Genomic DNA, 24,001 nt, shown 5'->3' on the forward strand with positions numbered 1-24,001 from the left:
GCCATGAGCCATCTCAATGCTTTTGCAGGCGGCAATTTTTATTTTTATTATTATTTTCAAAAAAAGCTTTATTGCTAATAATGTTGTGTTTTTATTTTTATCGTTTGGTGGTGTTTTATTGTTGTAAAAACCGTAATATTATATTTATAACGAGTTTAGTGATGCCAAGTTTATATAGTAAATACTGTAGATTTATTTTCGGTATTTTCTAAGTAGATATATATGCCGACTAGTTTTCGATATACCGAATAGACAAATCGATATCGCAAAAAAATACAGCGTGTTATTTTGATCAGACAATTTGAAAAATATTTCCTAACTATTTAGTTTTAATTTTGTATTTAACAACAATTACAACTTCACACTTGCAACAAGACAGATTTACAAAATTAGTACATTTTTTATTTCACTTCAAGAATGCAGTAGGCGAAGCACCAGAGAACGGTACTTTAACGGTACGAGAGTTAAGACTATATTGCGGGGTTATGAAGAGTCCTAAAGCATAATCCCTCAAGAATGGCAAAGGGTTCTTGTACACTGTACACTCCGGGGACATAGGCTTTCAAAGTTACTTCGCCCACTTATACATAATAGTCTTACCGTGGAAATTAAGGCCTCATAAATTGGCAAATTGTTGTTGTTAATTTCAAGATAGGGTTTAAATAAAACCAATTAAACTTACGATCGCGACACGTGATAAAAAAGTTGGTTTTGATAAAGAAAGTCGGCGTTCCTACCTAAGCACGCCAACCCGCATTGGAGCTGCGTTGTGTAAGCTCCAGACTTCCGAAGAATGAGAGGTATGAATTGCTCAGAAGAGACCTTTAAAATTCATAGCAATAGCTGTAGCTGCAGTTACAGTTATTTTACGTTCCACGTCCTTTGGCTGAGTTAACATACATACAAACACATACAAATTTAAAATGATAGAAACAGAAACGAAATTAATGATGTAGCTACTATTGTTTCATATCTAATGATAGTCATGGGTCATTTAAGTTGAAAGTAGCAAGAGAACATAACTTCAGATTTTCTCTCTCTTCTTCTTGAAAGGCCTTATTATTTTCTTTGGGATTTCTACGTCCAACACGTGGACATTATGACTACTTTGAGAAACAGTGGTCTACGATTGAAACCAGCCAAGTGAGTAAGCCTTACGCACTAAGGATTCGTGCACCGTACTTTGGATAGGAACTTACCTAATATTGTATTTATTTGGTTAAATTATTCGATGATAGTTATATTAAAATAAAACACCACCAAACCTTACTTAGCAATATATGTGTACCCTAAATATAAGATTTGCATGCTGCAATCGCAGACTGGCTTTAGAATATCGAAACATAATAGCACAGTAAAAAGGACTTGACAGTTTATATTACCGTTACAGAATTGCGGATAAACTTAAGCTCTATTGCAATTGAAATGCAGATCCTTTTTACTCTGACATTTCAGTGTCTCGATACTCGAATACTTTTGTCATTGCTTAGTGACTTTTTTGACTGACCAATGAATTCAATTTTCATTCGTCAATCATCTGATATCAATGTTTTTTTTTGATAAAAAGTCTTTTGCGATTGAGTGACTATGTATAAATTTTGTCATTCCCAGTTGTTTTGGAGCTGGCGAGCTCTATTTTATTGTTTTTTTTTTTTAACTTAACAATTTAAAATATGCTGTGACTGACAGGTTTTGTCAATTTCTTAGGTGTATGTATAATTCCTTTCCTGGCTTTTATACCTGCGGTTTTATTTTCACATGTATATTTGTTATAAATTGAACCTTTTTCTCGATAAGGAGTTCAATACAATTTATATAAAAGCATATTGATGATCGTAATTAATAAAACCCACGCTTAAATGCATAGGGTCTTCCCACATTATGAATTGCACTAGAATTATTTTTTAATTAACTATTAAAATGCAACTTACCAATATATTTTAAATTGACTATCATAATAACGACTTTTTCTTCATGAAACAATGATTGATCGATAATCATTTTTTTTAATCAAAATTATTATGTGATAATACCCCTTGGTGCGATTTATCTCATAATGAATTCCGAAAATAGCGGTTTTTCCGCTAAACTATTGGAGTTATTTTGATTATCGCTATTAATAACAATTAAATCAAATGAACGTTAATTAAAATTCCGAGAAAATGTTTACAGGCCTTTAAATTATCCTTATACCACTTTGTCTAAAGATGTAAAATATTATTTTCATTTATAGCATTGCCAAGGGTAAATTACACGTTTAATAGGGCACTGGCTAAGATATGAGTTTGCCGCATTGGTTGCCTCAAGGGAAGTGGAAGATTGCCTACGATTCATAATTCCTTCGAAGCATTTTAATGGATAGCATTAGAGTCTCTCCTATTTCATATTTTTATTCTCAAATAATACTTGAGCACCTAATAATATATTTTTAAAGTATCGAACGAACTCTTTTTGAAATAAATGTGTCCAAGGTACGTGGTAATTTAACTTTCACCTAGGTGCGAAGTACAAGATGATCGCTTAACCTACGTAGTATATTAAAAACAAGCTATTGTTAACGTATCCATTATTTTAAACGGGTTCAAAATCCCCTAAGGACGGTTAGTTAACACGTGATAAAATGTAGGAGTCCCTTTCTGGGTGGAATGCTATATCAATGCAAACATTTCACCTAGTTCGGGGTTAAGCCTATATTTTTTTTATTCCCCCGTAAGATCACCCTGGTGCTTTTCCGATAAAAAAAAGTATAATATGCCAAGTCTCCAAATTTCATCAACAAACAAATTGATAGTAAAAAAACTTACTAGGAACAGAAGATAGAAGGTAACTACAATATTAATTATTATGATTTATATACAACGTGTGAAAGAAAACCGAAATAATACTTCAGAGGCGTCAGAGGTACTTTATTAACTGTCTCTGAGGCTTATCTGTGAAACCGAAATAACATAGTTGTACTGAAAGAAATCAGATACAGTCCTAACATCACATGCAAAAGTGCAATCAAGTGACTCCTGTCACTAAAGTAACGTAGGTACTATGCACGTGTCGGTTGTTGATGTTTTGAATTAGTTAGTATGAAAAAATAATTAAGCTTGTTTGGAAATAATATTTTTACAGAAATATTCCTTATGAAATATACTTATGCACCAGAATTTCGTAATTCCGTTACACGTTGTATATGTTTTCTAGGATTATATTAATTCCCTCAAAGCATTTGAATGGTGGTTAGTATGTACCAAACAAATACCTTATATTGTACTGACATTAAAAGTAGTATAATATAATTTTAATGATCTAAAGGTTTGCGTCCGATTAAAAATAATAGATAGCTAATAAAAAATCTTATATAATAAATGATACAACTTCGACCTGTACCTATTATACTGAAACTATTGTATTCCCATAGTTTTTGCTGTTAGTTATCGCGCCAATGACGAATTGGCAAGTCAGTTACGGCATATCTTCGTATTGTATTGCATTGAATGTATATTATTAAAGCTCTGAATATATTTAATTAATATTTTCCATTGTTTAGTTCGCCGCAAATGACTTTTTATACTTTTATAAACCTGAATCGTATAAGAACTGTGCTTAGGTATACTTATCTGATACTTCGTTGGAAGATTTTTCTTTTCTTATATCTCTGATTGAGTTATAAGAAAAGAAAAATATTCACTAAATATCATTTTCTTCTGACACATTGTCATAAATTTACTCAAACACAGTTTTCTCGCGTTGGCCGATTTCAATGAAATAAAAATGTAAGTTCGATAATAATCGAAAAATAATTTGTAACTGTGAATATTTTTATTATTCGTTGATGTCGGTTATTTTAATTTATAAAACTACGGCGGATGCAACGGAGTAATAAGATTTAAATGCCATCTAGTGAAGTAATGCGTTTGTTTAGACCACCAAAGAAAAGAGACAGCTATAATAAAGAGAGAACATAAAAATCGATCTAAAAGTAAAAGTTAACTCTTGCTCATGCATTAAATAAACGCGTGATAATAGCGTGAATCCTTTAATTCCAATTTATTACCAACAATGGTCCTCATACTGTTTTAATTACATCTCTCAATCGAACAGAATTCACAAGACGAAAATAGTGCTAATCTTTCTACGGTAAACATTTTGAAAAGGCTTTTTGGGACAGAGCTCGTCCGGGGAAGTACTATCGCCATGCAAAAAGTAATTACAAGCACAGAAGGCTTAACCAAAACGTCTCAAATTGATGGGCACAGGGCGGCATGGTGCAGCACGTGCTCCTTGCATGCCCTGTGAATTGCAATGTTTACGTGCGATGGTTTCCCACTTACCATCAGCATTAAAAAAAAAACTTTTAGACCGTTTAGTTTAGCTGTTCTCCTATTTGTTCAAAGCATTACTGTTACTCAGTGGCGTGCATAGAGGGTATGCACAGGGTATGCAGATGATATAAAATGAAGAAATTCTCCAGTACGAGTTATAAATACTTTAGGGTAGGCTTTTTATAACTTTCACAATGCCTATCCATAAGGTTTTTTAAAACTCACACTCTGGAGATTTTATTCATTTTATATCAACTGCATACCCTGTGCATAACCTCTATGAGAGCCACTGCTGTTACTCATACATTTACTGTTTAAATCATAAACTTCGTTTGCTTCGTCGTAGTTTTGTTATTATCGAACATTACTATTATTGCTTGTGTTATTGCGATCGCAATGCGAATTTTTAGTAGCCTTATTTGCCCGCAGGAAAGATGATCATCAACGAGTACGCGAGGAAGCACAATTTAAACATCTTTGACGGTCACGAACTCCGCAACTCGACTCGCCAGTACGGACTTTAAATACAGTAATATTAGTTGTTCTAAAAGATACAGTTTTACACTGACAGTGCAGACACTTAAACCACGTTTAATGCATGAAAACATATCACAAAAAATGAATAAACTCTATAAAGATACACATACCTAAAGTAAACAAATACCAAAGTTGGAATTCTACAACTCAGCCGATAATACTGTAAAGGAAAATAAAAAAAAGTCATATTAGTTGTTCTCAAAGACACAGTTTTACACAGACAGCACAAACACTTAAACCACGTTTAATGCATGAAAACATAACACATACACTTCCAAAAATAAATCAACTCTATAAAGATACACTGAACCTAAAATACACAAATACCAAAGTAGGCACTCTACAACTCAGCTGATAATACTTTAAAAGAAAAAAAAAATGTCATATTAGTTGTTCTCAAAGACACAGTCTTACACAGACAGCACAAACACTTAAACCACGTTTAATGTTCAAAAACATAACATTTACACTTCTAAAACTGAATGAACTCTACAATTCCATTAGTACACTGAACGTACAATAGACAAACATCGAAATTACAACTCAACTGATTGTGCTTCAAATTAAAAAAAATGGCTTTTCTTAATCAAAACAATTGCTAGGCACTTGAAACCAGTATTGCATGGACAAAGCTCAGCTGAATAATTACAAATCATGGGCAATTTAAGTTAAATACTTTTTTAACTACTATGTCAGTAAGATTTAACCAAAATTATTGAATTTTATAGATTTCATTTGAAATTTAAACACACCCTATAAATGTCTATTGATGTGAGGATTTCCGATGATTTCTCTGTCATCCCTTCATGAAATCATATCTTGAAGACAATGTGACCTCAAAAGTACTGTTTTACCAAGTAAAAAGTAGACTTTTATTTCAGTTCTTATTTCACACAAATCATGAGGAATATAGCCAGAATACACATTTAATCAAGCTTAAAATACAGCACCATAATACTTCATCATTACCTTCAGTCCCCAAATGTCCACAGCTGGTCAAAAGCCGGCAGCGCGCCATCACACCGGTCTTCGGATTTGCTCATCATCTTTGAACTTCCTTCTTATGGCCGTCTGTCCAGTAAGCTGGAAGTTATCCCACAACACACGTCTGCCCCAACGCCCATCGGTTTTGCGACCCAGATCATAATAATATTTTAAATCCGTAAAAAATAATCTAATTATACTGCTATTATCACAAAGATATATATGGATATATAGATTAAATAACTTTATTGGAACGAAACACAAAGAAACAATACAAGAATACAAAGACAATACATAGTGTAATAATGCAAAGGCTGCCTTATTAAAAACGACATAAGCGAAAAAGCTTGAGAAGGCAAAAGTAAAGATAAAATAACCCGTTACAATCATTATACCATATAACTTATATCTTCTAGGTATATGTAAATAATGAATACACAAATATTTAATACATATATGTACTAATAAATATACATATGTATCTAATTATATGTTATAACGAACTCACACGTTGTTCAATAACATTGGTTATTGTCAGTAGAAATTCGGATTAATGTGTATTGTTTAAGGACTCCCGCAAAATAAACACCTACTTTTATCCTATAATTGGCTTTAGACTTCTGGAGGAGAGCATTCCTCATCATCATCATCATCGCAAAAATGACACCATTCCATAACCTTGGAACCTCACCGGTAGTACCATACCGGTAGTTTTGGTTCTTTTATGGATTTTCCCTTTTTGTCTGCCTATTTTGTGTCTCAGTTGATATTAAGCTATATAAACTATAGAGAGTTACCTCAGTTGCCAACCGAGACCAAGGACATAATCTCAGTTGCCTACTGATGAAAAAGAATTCCAAATTAAAGTTTGACAGCTATTCGATGGTAACTTTCCACAGTTTGTAACGTGATTTCATGTCCACCGAGATACAAAATAGGCCTGCTGATCAAGCAGAGATACTCCGAGCTCCCTTAATTGCCCGATCAGTAATAATCTTGACCTGTTAATTTTGATGGAAAGATTTGGATATAGCCATATCAGCAACTTGTTAATGTCATTTCAAACTAGCGTATTATTATAATTAATTAATCGCACACTGCCGCAAGAGGCGTTGTTTTCCCAAAGAATCCTTTTCTACCAATTAAATATACCAATGACACATTCGCATTGGAAGAACATTCAGTTTAAAAAAAAAAAAAAAATGCGTATTTTATGCATTAGCCATTCATGAAAATATAGCCTACCAAGAGTCAACGTGCCAAGTATTTATTATTAAAGCAGCAATGGGTGTTTACCCACCCTCTGGCTCATAATATGAAAAGAGGTCTGTGGAACGTCAATTATTTTACGTTAATATTAATTTTTCTTCGCTGCTTTTCCACCTAAGCTTAAACTTAACTCTACACAAAGGTTCCCATATTTCCCTGTTGCATTATAAAATTACGGACAAATCTTGGAGCAGTCAACGATAAACTTATGATTTAGCTGATAATGCAATAAAAGCAATGCCGTTTACACAAATCTTACATTGTTAGCATCGTCTGTAGTAAACACTTTACATTGTCACAACACACTCAGACCAACTTTGCTTACACATTGATAAAAGAAATTGTAATGTCAGCCAGTCCAATAAAATAAACATAACCACTAACCAGTAGTGATTTCCACTTTGCAGTGACCGGACGAAGGTGGAGAAATTCGAAATATAAAAAAATTAAATCAAGTGGCCCCCAATAGTGTTGTGCTAGTGTGTGTTACCGATTTCGATGGTTTTTTTTTATTTGGTGTTATTTTCTTTTTGTAGGAAAATGCTGAGCGAGATTAATAATATAAGTGGTGTACTATCATCGTCGATGAAGTTGTTTTGCGAATGATACTTTGTTTTACAAGTGCAATGTTTTGTGTGGACGTGTGCTGTGTTTTGCTCTGTGCGAATGCCGGACAATCATCGTTTGTTCGCGGAGGACATTTTGGTAAGCATTTTCTATATAACTTTTTTCTGAACTTAGATGTAAGATCTGTTTTATATAGGGAATGCATATGCCTAATTTGCAAAAATTTGATAAATCATTTTTGTTTATATATATCTGGTAAAACCCATCGCCACCTCGTTACACTGACTTTTCAAAACCAAGTCTTGGGTGAACATTTAGGAATAGAATGTGTTTTGGAAAACGTGGTGTACTGGATAACGTTTACTAGTTCTGCGTTTTAATTGAAGAGCGGGCATGCTAAATGTATACTCACAACATATAGCACCATATATGTTTACATAGTTTTTGCGGATTATAGCATATGAATCTCCTAATTACCTATGTATCATCACACACAATTATTTTTAAGCAGAAATGTTTCTTTTGTGTTTTATGGCGGAATCATATAGCATTCTTGCACAGAATTAGCAGTTATCCTATTTAGAGTTACTACATTTGAAAACTTTGAAGACGAATTAATTTAAAAAAAGTTAAACCGCTAAAAACAGTTGTTGAAGAAATTCCGCATAAGCTCAAATTCGAAATTTAAAATACTTAATTTTCACAGATACGAAATGGTTTCCAATTTACTGTCAGTTTTCTAAGTGCTGCTAGCTAAAAAGAATGAGATATAGCAGGATAAGACCTTTAAAAATAATAACAATCGCAATATGCTCACAAATTAGGTGCTTAGGCTAGACTTCAAAGTTCCAAAGCAGAACTAAAATCATGAACTGTTACCTCATTTCCCTTCCAAGTCACAACCAAAGTCGTATAATTTTTATAATATGTAATTAAGGATTGTAAAAATGCTGGAATCTCCATAATTGCGTTGTAAAAGAGGCCAATAATTTGTAGGTAAATTGTAGGTATATATAAGTAGATTCGCAGAAATGTTATAAACCCGCTGTTACTTATATGGGGCTATTTTTTATGTTACTTCGGATTTTACTGCAAGATAAACCATGTAAACACGGGAATTGAAAACGTGGATAATGTTGGCCGTATAAGAATCAAATCTTAAAAATACCTACGTTAATAAGTATACATTAGAAATAAATGTTTTTTGCGCTACCAGTGTCGTAAAAATAAGTTATTTTTTAATTCATACAGAGACCTAATATTGCTTCGGACATAAGTTTGATCACAGTCAAAGTTATATTTACCTTATATCCTGAGTTTTTTTCTACTTTGGAAAACTTAAAAAAAAATTTATAAATACTTGTCTTGGCTATTTTATGTATATTTTAAAAATGAGGAAAAAATAAAGTACTGAATGTTAATTATTCTCTTGAAGCTCGATTTCATGCGGACTTCACTTACGGACGCACCACTTAAGCCTTTTTCAATTTTTGTCTTTATGAAGTGAAACTTTTTTAGAAGTCAAAATTATTCTAAAAAAACGTTTGTAAATGATTCTAATAATTAAACATACACAAAAATGTATCGGATTAAGTCGGATAGAGAGTAAGATAAAATACATTACACATTTGGTTTTTGTAACCATGGTTTTGTAAGCTTGGTAAAAATGTGTAAACCTTCCTTAAATATTGGATAGAAGCAGGCGTTACTTTGCGGAAATTCATGATATTTTATGAAAATTAAACTTGCTATAGTCCGCGTAATTTATAATTTCTTCAATTACACCATACAGAATCTTTATGGTGTAATTGAATAAATTATAAATTTCACCATACAGATTCTCCTGCTTTTCGCGGACTAAAGCAAATTAAGCTTAATTTTCATAGTGTAAACCTTCGATTTATCCTAATATTCCTGATACTATATATCCATCCTAATCTCTCGTAGGCTTCTTTTCAGAAGTTTAACTTCTGCTGTAAATGTGAATTGTACAGAATTTATTTAGATAATTAAAAACACCAATACCACGCAGCTAACCTACAATTTTTATATACAAATCGTAAAAATAAAACATATTAGGCACTATTATTGTGGCCCTTCCCATAACAATGTTCCAGCCTGTATACGAATAGACGCTGCAACGTCGCGTTGAAACATTATATGAATATTATACATCCACCGGTTTTTTTATAACCGCAAAACTGATTACCCGTAGCCCCTATGCGCTAGAAACGTTTGTTAACCATTAAAACATTACTTTGTTGACAGAGATGAAATATGGTTTTCTACATTGGAGGTCTCGATACTGAAGCAACTGTTTAGCACCTTCATGGTGGTCGCCCTTCGAATCTCTACCCGAAATGCTTCCATAAATATGAATATCAGAGTGTCGAATCTAAGATTTTCTAAATAATAATAATAATAAAATAAATAAATAAATATACTACGACAATACACACATCGCCATCCAGCCCCAAAGTAAGCGTAGCTTGTGTTATGGGTACTCATCATCATCATCATCATCAGCCATTGTGCGTCCACTGCTGAACATAGGCCTCTTTCAAGCAGCGCCAACTTTTCCTATTTTCGGCTTTCCTCATCCAGTCGATGCCTGCGACTTTTCGGAGGTCGTCGCTCCATCTAGTAGGGGGGCGTCCGACACTCCGTTTACCGACACTGAAAAAAATTCATGTTCGTCACACAAACATTTTCCAGTCGTGGGAATCGAACCCACAGCCTTGGACTCAGAAAGCAGGGTTGCTGCCCACTTCGCCAATCGGCCGTCAAAAAGAATATAACTTTATTGTTCCTTACAACTGTTTACATACTATTTTAAATGGATTCTAAATTTACATAATCAAATTCTAAATACAACAAATGTTTAGGTTAGTATTTTTACTTAAAACTATATTAGATTTAATATTTGTTACGGACCTCCTAACCTAACAAACAACATGTCGCACGTTGACACGGGTAGAAAACGGAAGTAGATTGAATCAGTCTTGATTATTATCACTAATATCCTCATCATCATCATCGTCAACCCATTACCGGCCCACTACAGGGCACGGGTCTCCCTCAGAATGAGAAGTATCTTGAAAACATTAGGGAGAACTCTCAAGCATAGAGGTTTCCTTACGATGTTCTCCTTCACCGTTGAAGCAAGTGATATTTTAATTACCTAAAGCGCACGTAACTTAGAAAAGTAACAGGCATTATGATTAAAACTCGGCCCCGAGTTGAGAATGAGATGAGAAGCCGAAGTTCGAGCCACTGTGCTATTACCGCTTCGCTAAAAAAAATAATAGTAGGATTAGAAAAGGAGGGTAACATTATAAGAATGAAAGGAAAAATAATTTACGGGCAATCTGAGTAAAAAAAGATCTAAAACTTTTGTATTTACACTTTTTTCGCATAACCTCAAAATTTATGTGAAAAATTCAAAAAACCAAGTTTTAGGTTTTTTATCTTTTACAAATTTTTTTTTTTTTAACTTAATTATAGTTAAAAAGTCTTAAGTTACAATGTCTTTAAAATTATTGGCCATACCCGGGATTCGAAATGAGGACCTCGTGAACCGGAATTGAACTTGCTGATCACTAGACTGACGAGACAGTTACTAAACCAACGAGTTCATGAGAATAAATGAGTGCCCAGTTATATCCCCGGTACGCACCTATAACTTTTCGGAGTTAAAGGCGTTTTTACATTTAACATTGCGAGCAAGTTAACATTACATGCTTTAAGGTTCAAGGTTTGCATCGTAGAGAAAACCTGTAGACTTGAGAGTTCTCCATAATATTCTCAAAGGTGTGAGAAGTCTTCCAAGCAGCATATGGCTAGCGTGGCGGACTACGGCCTTCTAAAATTCTGAGAGGGGATCTGTGCAATGATTAAGGCCCTTAATGGGTCACAGAATTAAGAACATGCACAAACCGCGTCCACGACTAATATTGAAGCATTAAAACCACTCCAGTTGCCACTTCCAGTAATTATTTTACCTTTAATGTTCTAAACGTTTACCATAAAATGGGGAAAGTGGGAAAAGTTTGTGAGCTAGCAACATTACGCGGGTGTAAAGTGAGACGTGTGCGCGTTTTCACTATTTTTGGACACAATGCACTGAATACAATAATGGCTGAATGAGGCTTCAGTATGTGCCTTAATCTATGGGGTTGTTAATGAAGATTCACATCGTTGTACTTTCGCCCAAGATGTTAACTAAATTAATCCGAGACAGAAATCGAATCTAGATCTTCCACAAAGGCAACAACAGACCCCACCACTCCAGGACAGTCGTCAAAACAACCGCTACAACTATTTAGTTTCATTACTGAAAGTGCGTATACTGAAACTAGAGAAAAATAATCCTTTTAACTTAAAATAAAGGTGAACGTACGGAACTATGGGACAATGGGCGATAGTACGAAAAGTTACATACAAAACATTTCGAACGCACCACGGGCGATGTAATCATATTACTATGTACCTGAAATCTAAATCTAATCACCTTCGAAATGCAACAAAACAAGAAAAATATTTAAAATTCTTTTATTTTAGTGTCCTGACAAAAATAAAAGATATCGTTTACATAATATCGTTTATCTTATATAAACGATGTCCTTTATACTATAATAGGACTTTTCTATAAGCTTTCATTAATACAAACTTTGAACTTTTTTAGAGACATCCCCAATATAATATAAACCGGTAATTTATTGTAAAATAGTACACAATTTCCTTTAAATGAATTGCTTATATTATATAGTCTAGTGTACTGCACTGCAAGTTTACTTTTGCTTCTTACGTTCTAATTATTGCAGTCACATTTTCTCTTCAATTTTGATATATTTTTGTCTGCTCTGTCTGTACTGTCATTATTATAAACTCTTTCAATTTATCTCTTAATGACTCTCTCGATTTTTATAGATCGCACGTACAGCCTTCTTCTGCAGCACGAAAATAGTGCCAATATCAGCAGAATAACCTCTATAGTAAAATTCCGTATGAAATAAAGCTGTGAAAGTAGCTAAAATAGACTAGCCTAGCCGTTTCTATGTCTGTCAGGTGGCGTATCTTCTTTACTGCATAGGCAGTACAACTAAGCCTGTTCGTTAAATTATTTACATGAGGGCCCCATTGAAACAAGTATCACAGGTATAGTTATTACAGTTAATTTGACTGGAATATAGTATGTCTTGGAACTAACGATAGGTATAAACCTTTGTTATAGACGTACCTATGATTAAGTTAATTTCCTAAGCACATCATGTAATACCCACGGAACTCTGACCTTCAGCTCTGAAATAACTGAAACCCTTGCCATGCTTGTGCTACAATGTAAACAAACGCGATGTATGGGAAAGTAATCAATAGCTATTGAATACTTCACTTAGTATACAAGAGAAGATAAAACTAAAATGGGTCCTATTTATAAATGCTATTCCTAGCTGATAATAATACGAGAATATATTAATACTTAGTTAAGTCATCAGTGGTCAAACCTTCTATAAAAGTTGTCATTTTTATGAAATAATAAAATTATTTTTATTTTTTATTTATTTATAATAACGTTACGGGACATTTATGGCGTGACTGGCGGGGTTTCTAGTGACTGAAACGTTTGTATGGAAATATGCATGTAGGTATATGTATAACTATATACTAATTCACATCGCGTGAAAATTCGCTCGTCGCCTTTGTCCCGTGGCCAGCACTTAATAGTGAAATAACAGTCGTGGCCTAAAATAATGCAATGAGCTTCTGTATAATGTTGGACGGATTAATTACTACCAAAGAGATTCTGAATTTTCTTATCAAAACGAGGTTGTTTATAAGGACAATGTCTTGTTCTCTTCTTTACGGAGCTATGTACGTATGTGTATGTGTGTGTATGTATATTTTTTATTTAAACAGTTAAATATTACTTGCTTGAAGATTTACGGTGAAGAATAATATCGAGAGGAAACCAACAAGCCTGGGAGTTCTCCACAATGTTTTCAAGGGCGTAAGAAATCTACCAATCCACTACTTCCTAAATGCACCCTTCACATTTCAAACGTAGACTCGTGCCCCTGTGGTGGCCCGGTAATGCGTTGATGATTAAAATGATGATTCAATTAATGGTGACATACTCAACAGTCATCCGCATATCAGATCGGACCATTTCGTAGAAATTCCTCTTCGCATCAGATTCATAGTAATAAAGAGTTCTCTGCCTTATCCGCTATGGTAATTATTACCATTGTTATACACTCGTGGTAATTTTTATTACATCTTTATTTTATAAGCAACTAGCTGTTGCCCGCGACTTCGCCTGCGTCTGATTTTGTTTTTTGATGTGGCATTAAATTTTGTTGTAGATCTAAAAAATTTAAAGTAGGTATTTAGTATCGCTAAGCCTTAAATGAGGGGTTGTCCGCTGAGGAGTTCTATCCTCTCTCTCAAACCACAGTTTGGGCAAAATAAAACAAATATTATAACCTCTATAGTACAAAAATAATTATTAAAATCGGTTATAATTTGTCGGAGTTATGGTGTAAAATCGTCAAACACTTTTATCCCCTCTGCCAAAGGAACCGAGCTTAATGTCGGGATAAAAAGTATCCTATATTACTTATAACACTTCCAAGAATATGTGTACAAAGTTTCATGCGGATCGGTTAAGTAGTTTTTGCGTGAAAGCGTAACAAACAAACTTACATTTACATTAATGATATTAGAAGGGATTTACGTAGAAAGTACTTACTGAAAATGAAGAACTTGTATACCCACTTTAATCCCCTATTAGACCTGCTTTTGAAAATACCTACTATCAATTTTCATTAGCCGTGAAATACGTGTTTCCTACTTTTCAATGAAAAGCTCAGACAAGTGCCAATATAATGGACATATCTTAAGAAACAGGTAGACTTCTTTAAAATTGACGGACTTTTGTACACTTTTTCATTCACTATTTCACATGTTTTTGAAAATACTATCCATTTTCAGAAAAAAGCCAAAAATAAGTGGCTAACTTTATATTATGGATATAACTTAAGAAATAGACAGACTTTCGTAGAAACTCCTTTCCTCTGTTTAAACTCCTTACAGGAAAAATTACAAAAAAAATACACCCTCCCGGTGTAAATTCGCCCAAAATTTCGATTTCCACGTTCAACCGTTTAGGCTGTATGTTGTCTGTCAGTCAGTCAGCCAAAACCTGGTACTAGTTATTAATTATATATAATTATTGATTTTCGTCATTGTTACTTATCAGATAAGGTGATAACCTGATGAACTCTGACTCTCTGATGCGATCTATCTGAACCCAATTACATTTTATTACCCTATTAGCTACACGTGGAACACATTGTAGGTATTTCCAATACAAGTAGGAACTCATGGTTGCGAATTTTTAGTCGCATCGTAGCCGTAGGCGACGGCTTTTAATAGGGTCCAGCACGGCTAGAGATAAAAATTATATCTCCCGATTATATCCACAACAAGACCGACAAGGGATACAATTAACGTGCCCACCTGCCAAAGCAGGCAGTACAGCTAGCATGGGCAGGAGACATTTATCTCCCCAATTATCATAAAAATGGATCTTCTCCCACAGCTTTATCAACTCTAATAAAAATAATATCCAAGTAATATATATGTAATAATAAACGGGGGGAAATCTTTTCCTTTTCCATGTTTCCTTACTTTAGCAGGTGGACACGTTAATTATATTCCCTGTCAGGGGATATAATCGGGAGATATATTTGTCTCCAGCCTGTTCTAGCCCTACAGATGATAATGTTGTTGATTAAAAAGATATTATTGACACGTGCGCCAATGCTCGGAGAGTTCATAAATCTGTGGACGGAACTAAAATTTGTCCTTTCCCGGGGAGAATAATGTCACTTGCCCATGATAGCCGTACTGAGGCCCCTTTTTTATTCCACTACAAGTAATCTCTTAACTGCAATCTCTACAGGTGATGATGCTATCTGAGATATAGCAAGTCTAACCTAACTTGGCACCGACTTAGAAATTTTGTAGAATATATTTATTTCTTGGTTTTTACTTGTTTTACAAAATCGGTTTTTTATTGTCAAAAAAAAAAATCCACGCTTTTTAGTGGGCCGATCCTAAAACCTAATAGTTTTTGAGTAAACCACTTCCATAGTTTTTACTGAAAGAAATTAGATATAGCCCTAACATCACATGCAAAATTAAAGTGAAGTGACTCCTGTCAATTTAAAAAAAAAATACAAGGTATAAAAATAATGTTCGTACTCACAATCTAGATAAGTTTTTGATTTATACACAGGCACAATTGTTTATATACAGTATTTCACAGTCGTTACAAACGATTCCTTAATCCGCGAACAAGTTTATTACACGAGTAGCCTCCTATATGTACTGAGGTTTGATTGAATTAGTTGAATAGATGGTAGTAGTGATATCTAAGTATTAATAGCCGAATGTCAACTGCTCGAAAAGTAGTAGAAAAAATTGTTTATTCCGAAGCCGCGAATGCTTGAAAGTTCTCCCGGCACTTCACCATCAGCTCTTTTATTGGGATTTGGGACGAGCACAAATTGCTAACTGTTAAACTGCAGTGTTATACTTATTATTGTGTAATTCCGGTGGCCATCCGTGGTTCTCATCGTCAGTTTTACTTGACCAAATGGTGCTGTTCGGTAGCATATGCTCAAGTTACTTTTGATAATACTCAAATCGCTTTAGGTGTCCATATAATATTTGAGGAGTTCCTTCAATTTCTCCCTCCCTACCCTTCCCTTCGTTCAACAGATCTTGACTGTAAATGGGACCAAATGGGAAATATACCATCTCAAATAAAGAAAAAAAAATTCAAATCGCTTTATAAATGGTAGAGTTCTGATCTAACAAACATATACAACTCAATTGAAAACCTCTGAAAAACAATGAGGCTCGATTTCAATAATTAATTTAAATTAAGAAAACTATACTCTCTTTTATGGGCTAATGAGGTTTTAGGACTTCAGTTTATACATTTACACGGACAACAAAACCTGTTTTTATTATATAACTTGGTGTCCGAAGCGATCTTTGGGATCAGCCCTAAAACGTCAGAATAATCACAACGCTCAATAAATGCGACATTTTGTGCAAACTACGCCACATCGCTTTCCTATAGGTATACTGCTATGGTCTCTCGCATACAGTGTTGCAACAGATCTTTTCTCCCTTTCATTCCACGTACGTCAAAGGGAGACAGCTAACATTTTACGACTGCATTCGTGAATAGCATGGAGGGTTTTAAACGCTTTTCATTGCTTATTTTGCTCTGTGACTAATTTTATACCAACAGCCAAGTAACATAGGTGTTCCGAGAATCTATTTAAGTTGAAAATTTTATAACTTTTATACGACTATTTTATGCTAATGAATAATATCCTATAAATAAAGCATTTTAGAATGATGACCCTATAAAATATTCATGGTTAAAGTATGAATTATTACGATGTAATATTGCAAATTTACTAATTAACTAGAAGTTACTTTACTTACTACTAGTGCCAGCAACTTCGCCTGCGTGAATGTTATCTGGTGGGCTGTAGACGTCATGTCAGTCAGTCAGGACAAAGACATTTATGGTTAAGCATTAGTATCTGTATATAATTGTTGACGGCCGATTGGCGCAGTTTGCAGCGACCCTGATTTGTGAGTCCAAGGCCGTGGGTTCGATTCCCACAACTGGAAAATGTTTGTGTGATGAGCATGAATGTTTTGCAGTGTCTGGGTGTTTATATGTATATTCTAAGTATTTATGTATATTATTCATAAAAATATTTATCAGTCATCTTAGTACCCATAACACAAGCTACGCTTAAGCTCCGTCCACACGGCGCGTTGCGTTGCGTTGCGTCGTCGCAACGCAAATATTTTGACGCATAGCCGGCCACACGGGCGCTGCAGCGTTACTATGACGCAGTCAACGTTCCGTCGGCGCAGCGGCGACGCACAGTTGCGGCAAGTATTTTGAAAAAAATTCGCAGTCAGTCTATAGCAAATCATGGATCGGAAAAGACGTCTAGCATTGCTCCTATTACTACGTCACCGCCGAAATCGACGCAAGATCACAAGACGGTACTGGATCAGTCCTTTCATTTCATTAAGAAATCGTGATGGACAGTTTTTTTTTTTAGAATATCGGGAGTTGCTATTAGACGAAAAGAAGTTTTATAATTTTTTTAGAATGAGTGTATCCAGCTTCGAATGTTTATTGAAGTCCTTAGAACCACACATACGAAAAAACTATACTAATATGAGGAATCCAGTGGAACCAGTAGAAATGCTGGGAATCACTTTAAGGTAACTATATAAATATATTTAAGTAATAAAAATATAACAGTTTTTTTGGTTTGTTTAATTAGTAATCAACTCACAAATAATCAGCAATTGTCATAATTTTAAATTTAGACATTATTTAAGAGAGATATCATCCAGTAATTACAAATTAGAAAAATCGTATTCAGTTTCTTCACTTGCTTGAGATGTTTCTGGAGATGTAATTGAATTATTAAAATCAGAAATGTATGTACTTTGAAAATTTGCTGTTTGATACCCATATGGTGGTTGGTGAGACGTTGATGGGCCACTCACATATGATGATGTTTGTCCATACCGCATTTCATCTATAATTTGTATAACTTTACTTTGGAAACGGAGAGTTTCTCGGTCGGAAAATTCTTGAATAGATGGCAATATAGCTCTGAAAAAGGACATATGGCGATTTTCCGGCTCCTTGAGAAGTTTTAGTCCTTCTCTTTCAAACTCATCCATTTGCATTGCCCTTTTGCGCGCGACTGGAACATAGCGCGGAGTGTTGTCTGTGGTAATGTCATCATTTGTAGACGTAGATTCATTGTTGATTTCTCTAGGCGAGTCTAAGCTAGATTCGGTGGCATTTTGTTCCACTTTTCTCAAAAAAAGGAGTTGATTGTATAAATGATACTTCTTCAGTTTCGTAGCGCCCGAGCCCGATTTTGATGCTTCTTTTAATTTTTTTGAATATCTGAAGTAATTATCTTTTACACTTCTCCATTTTTTTATTAAATCATTACCTGCAAAACCAATAGTAAACATGATTTAATAATTTATACATAGTGAATTTCTCGATAAAATTTAATGACATATTCAGATATCGTTAACAAACACTATGTGACCGACTCTGGAATCGTGAAAATATAACAGCTGTTACATACAAAAAGCAATACCTACTGAATCAAAATGTATGCAACAGCTGCTATTTTTTTCGCGATTCCAGAATTAATTGGTTACATAGAGAAAGTTATTTGCTATCGATGTCTGAATATGTCAGTATTTTTTTTCGGGTATCTATCTATCTCATAAATGCATATTATAATAATTATTTTCTTTTCAGATACCTAGGAAGTGGAAATTCAATAACTGATTTACATTTCAAATTCAAACGGGGAAAATCTACTATTGCATATATAATACAAAGAGTTTGTCGTGCTATATGGACCAATCTTCTTCGAGACAACATCCCTGAACTGACAACTGAAAGTTTCCAAACAATAGCGAGGGGTTTTGATGTAAAGGCAAATTTTCCTCAATGTGTTGGTGCCATCGACGGCAAACATATCCGCGTGTGTAATCCTGCAAATAGTGGCTCACTTTTTTTTAATTATAAAGCCTTTTTTTCGATTGTGTTGCTAGCTATTGTGGATTCAAATTACAAATTCGTATTTGTCGACATCGGTGCATACGGAAAAGAATGCGATTCAACCATATTACAAAATTCTAAACTGTACGAGCTAATGATTAACAACAACTTACCACTACCTCAACCCCAGCCACTCTCTGGTAGCAATATACCAACCCCGTATGTATTTGTGGGTGACGAAGCTTTTGGACTGAGCAAACATATTATGCGTCCATATGGCGGTCAAAATCTCGACTTACAACAAAAGGTTTTCAATTACCGTCTAAGCAGAGCCAGAAGATATGTCGAATGCGCTTTTGGGATTATGGCTAACAAATGGCGCATTTTTCACAGACCGATAGACGTGTCCTATGACTTCGCTACTGACATTATAAAAGCATGTTGTGTATTACACAATTTTGTCGCTGATCGAGACGGTTTTAGACAAAGAGATAAATTTGCTATAAGTGTTGATGAATTTCTCCCAATACAACCCGTACATGAAGAACAGACAGCACCGAATGTCATAAGACAGCAATATGCGACCTATTTTATGACTAGAGGAACTCTGCCTTGGCAGCTAAATAAGGTATAATTGTATTATGAGGGTTTTCAAGATTTTCTTGCACCGCCAATTCCGCGATCAGTAAAAAAATAATATTTTATACCTACTCAGCGTAGTCTAGGTTAGTTTTGAGCTAAGTAATAAAATAGTACTCACGCTAATCTATGAATGATTTGCCTCTTTTGCAAACGTTGCCATAATTTATTACCTCAGATACATAATTAGGTTCCCCTTTAATGGCAATTCTATTATTTTTATCCTTTCTTAAAAAGAATCTTTTAGAGGCATTAAATTGAAAGTGCCAAGATCCAGGTAACTTAAGTACGTTTTTAACGCTTGATTTCCAATCATAAAAATGGAAGTCGCTGCCTAGTCTGAGAACCGTACCATACTTTTTAAAAATATCAAAATATGTCTGGGGTTCCACAATGACTTCTAAAGGACGTATTTCTCTTTCGATATTTCCAAATACACGGTCGGGGGGCAAAAATGAATGCCCCACTACAGGGAATATCAGCGTAAGTTTCTTGATGTGACGTGGAGCTTTTGTTTTTAGCCAATATGCCAACATTCCCAAAACGATTGAGTTTTTATTTTGCCCCCCACAACCGTCGCAAAATAATTTAATATGACTAACAGTGTCTTCAAAATTGGTATTCATTAGCCGATGAAATACCGCCGAAGCAATCTGATTAGATCCTTTCTTTGCCTCAGTTTCCAACCACGTGTAAATAAATGTGTTTAAACAGTTTTGAGCCCCACGAGATGGCCCTTGACATACTGTTAAGTTATACGTATACAATTGTCGGCTAAAGTAGGCACTCTGGTCTGGTACTTTTGGTAAAACCAAATTCTTTTGACAGTCAAAAGAGAAAATTATTTCGTTGTCGCCTTGTGTTTTGAGGCTAGTGTAAAAGCATTTGGCCTTTAGCTTGTGAATACGAAGCTGAGCTATTTGCAGCTGTTTTTTTGCTGTGTCGCGTTCTTTGAATTCTGTCCCTAGAGATTCCCAGAATTGTGGTCATTGCTTTTTGACACACCTTAATTAATTTGACGCGGCGTCTTCCAGCCAAATTTTCGTGCTTTGGTATAAAATAGCATATAGTCTGGGATTTTCTCTTTCCTTCTTTTTTAGGAGTTTGCGCTGTACAGTATTTTAATAAAAAAGTATCTTGGGTGACTTTAACTGAAGTTGAATAAAAATTCCGATGAAATTTACTGTAGTCTTGAACCGTTAAGTCGTTACACTTGTATCCCTGTTTTGAATTTCCATGTACACATTGTGGTATAACTGGCAGTCCCTTAGGCATATGTCTAAAACAAAACAGATAGGCACATTAATAAATAACAATAGAGCAAAAAAATCCCCAGCAAATAACCAGGTATCTATCCTATTTACAAAAGGTAACCATAAAATAATAATCTTACCGTTTCGACTTCTCAAGTTCTCTCTTCCATGTAGATTTATCAGCTATCTTTTTACGTCCTCTTCTGTTTGGTGCCAAAACAACTTCTTGTTCTTGATACTCCATGATAATTTTAATAGAAAATACCTCGTTTTTAAAAGCCTGCAGTATCTGAAGAAAGCAACGCGTGCATGCACTTCGACAGTATTATGCGTACTGGCACTCAAGATGGCGGCTTTTGCAAAAGTCACCACGCAACTTAGCGTCGTTTGCAAGTTAATACAAACTTAGCGATTTTTGAAAGTGGACTGCCGATCAACATAACGACTTTTGCAAAAGTATTGAGATTTCAATCCCATTTTATTCTTATCATAGCGAGTTTTAACACAGTATATTAAATGCTGACGTTAATATTTTAAATCCTTAACCGATTGGCGCCATTGGATAAAAAATGTTTTTTTTTTAACATAACGTGGTTTGCAAGTGGACTACTCAATTTTGTACTGATCGCGGAATTGGCGGTGCAAGAAAATCTTGAAAGCCCTCTTAAATAAAAAAAACATAAATATCTGTACTGTGAACTCACCAACTTTATTTTTTCGTTCAGCTGTGAAATTCTCGTAATCAGGAAATAAAACTTTTGATATGTCTTCCCAGGCTTTTGTTTTTAAATTTTTATTTTTAAAATCTACGTTTGACTTGTCCCATATAATTTCCCTTTCCTGTATCAATGTAATCAAGTAATCTATGTCAATTTCTTCAATGGTATTCATTTTACCCTGCAAATAAAACTAATTACCCTGCAAATAAAACTAAATACAAAAACGTAAACGTAAAACGAAATGAGCTTCCGTGTATCCTCTCTGTCAACGCACAAGCAACTGAGCGCTGACGCTCCGACGTCGCACGAGTAAACCCCCTCCCGCTTCGTCTCGGGGGCTGCTGTCCGTCATGTGTGCGTTGCGACGACGCAGCGCGCCGTGTGAACACCTTGGTTATTTGTATGTAAAACAACGCAGTGGTAGCGCTGCGTCGACGCAACGCTGACGCAACGCGCCGTGTGGACTGGCTCTTACTTTGGGGCTAGATGGCGACGTGTGCGTTGTCGTAATATATATTTTTTTATTTTTTTTTCTTTAAATTATTTACAAAAATTTTCTGACTGAAAAATATGAACCATCATCTTTATCAATAGCATATACCTGTCTCTCAAACGTCAGGATGATCAATTATCCAGCTCTTGGCGGTTTTAACACTTCGAAACCCTTTGTTATAATATTACTATGAAAATTGTCAACATTTTGCGTAATAAAATATGTCATTAATTGATAACACAATAGGTTTTTAGTTTGTTACCCAATTCCCGCTAAGTATTCCGTTGACAATAAAAAAATGATTGAAAATATTCATTTTTATTTTATTAGTTAGTGCGACAATGAAACACGTGTTAATTAAAATAAAAATAATGAATCCCATAAAAATAAAGTCTGAGTGTGTATGCCTGACGTATTTTTTTTGTGGCCCTTAACCACGCGTGTCGATTTAGTCGCTAATTTCCATAAAGCTAAGTACACACACCCGTACATGATACACGACCAGGCCCAATCTATGTCAGGAAAATTACCCCATGCGGAACTCAGGCAGTGGCATGCAAAGAGGGTATGCACAGGGTAGCAAGATGATATAAAATGAGGAAAATGTCCAGTACGAGTTATAAAAACTTAAGGGTAGGCTTTTTATGACTCTTATAAAGCCTATCGTTAAGTTTTTCATAACTCGTAATGGTGATTTTTTAATTCTTTATGCACGCCTTTGTGCGGAAATGAGTCATAATTTGTTATTCTTAGCTATAAATTTAACCTATTACCGGCCCACTACAGGGTACGGGTCTACTCTTAGAAGAAGAAGCTGACAAAGTGCGGATTGGTAGACTTCAGACACGGTGGAGAACTTTATGGAGAACTCTCAGGCAGGTTTCCTCATGATGTTTTCCTTCACCGTTAGTTAATTATCCTAACAATTATTCATTGTAAAGTCAACATCTCCTGAGGATTCTCAGGTTCCGGAGCGAAACGTGCGTAGACGGAATATTGCAGAAGATATGTTTGGTGTGGAGTATAAGGATTCAAGAAATTATAAATTACATACAGATTCTCCTGCTTTTCGCGGACTATAGCAAAATAAGCTTAATTTTCATAGACTTAACGTTTCAAACGTGCTTTTAGAAATAAAGTAATTTCAAATTTGAATTTGATTTTGAAACCGACCAAGAATTTTTCTAAAAGTTAATATTTAATAAGAAATGCACCTAAACCTAAACTTTTAGCCGTGTCGGCATCAGTTCAGTTGTCAACCACCACTCCATTTCCCGCGGGGGACTTAGGAGGCGGCCAAGTTAATATAACGAACAGCAATGTTTTCTGTAAGTACTACTACTGCCATCTACTGTGATCACTAATCGACACAGAGGCGTTTTGTCTTGTGGTAGACGGTTATTGGCTGAAGAAGTTGATGAAGTTGATGTAACTTAAAACTGTGTAATCTTGTCTCGATCCATACAAGTTTCCGCGATTACCTGTGAGTATTCTAACCGCCTGTCTCATAGCCCGAGTTTCATGGTCGGATACGGCTCTTGAATTAAAACGGCGCGCACCGACGCACTCGCGTTATCATT

The 24,001-nt window shown here is 34.9% G+C and overlaps 3 protein-coding genes across 8 annotated transcripts in view; 2 read left to right on the forward strand and 1 right to left on the reverse strand.

The window, feature by feature from the left end:
• LOC120632299 (protein doublesex) overlaps positions 1-24,001 on the forward strand; it is a 265,049-nt gene that overhangs the window by 85,120 nt on the left and 155,928 nt on the right. Inside the window, exons 3-4 of one of the 5 annotated variants that reach the window (XM_039902138.1) lie at positions 4,743-4,842; positions 7,640-7,791. The exons of 1 other annotated variant lie outside the window; for it this stretch is intronic. In XM_039902138.1, the coding sequence (XP_039758072.1) occupies positions 4,743-4,837 (95 nt within the window). In that variant the 3' untranslated portion in view covers positions 4,838-4,842; positions 7,640-7,791. Of the gene's footprint in view, positions 1-4,742; positions 6,494-7,510; positions 7,523-7,639; positions 7,792-24,001 lie in introns of those variants that run through there. 3 more of the 5 variants (XM_039902139.1, XM_039902140.1, XM_039902137.1) reach the window with 3 other exon arrangements.
• On the forward strand, positions 17,588-20,078 carry LOC120632298 (protein ALP1-like). 2 transcript variants are annotated; one of them, XM_039902135.1, is made up of 3 exons: positions 17,588-17,657; positions 17,883-17,999; positions 19,072-20,078. In XM_039902135.1, exons 1-3 carry the CDS (start codon positions 17,611-17,613, stop codon positions 19,949-19,951), a joined length of 1,044 nt encoding a protein of 347 aa, XP_039758069.1. In that variant the 5' UTR covers positions 17,588-17,610; the 3' UTR covers positions 19,952-20,078. The 2 variants fall into 2 exon arrangements, with proteins under 2 accessions (XP_039758069.1, XP_039758068.1); XM_039902134.1 differs by lacking the exon at positions 17,588-17,657 and having other exon boundaries at positions 17,680-17,999.
• On the reverse strand, positions 18,035-22,396 carry LOC120632301. Its single transcript, XM_039902141.1, has 2 exons — positions 21,914-22,396; positions 18,035-18,751 (listed from the first exon to the last, which is right to left on the reverse strand). Exons 1-2 carry the CDS (start codon positions 22,098-22,100, stop codon positions 18,138-18,140), a joined length of 801 nt encoding a protein of 266 aa, XP_039758075.1. The 5' UTR covers positions 22,101-22,396; the 3' UTR covers positions 18,035-18,137.

The sequence above is a fragment of the Pararge aegeria genome, chromosome 19, assembly GCF_905163445.1.
Source record: "Pararge aegeria chromosome 19, ilParAegt1.1, whole genome shotgun sequence".
NCBI lineage: Eukaryota > Metazoa > Arthropoda > Insecta > Lepidoptera > Nymphalidae > Pararge > Pararge aegeria.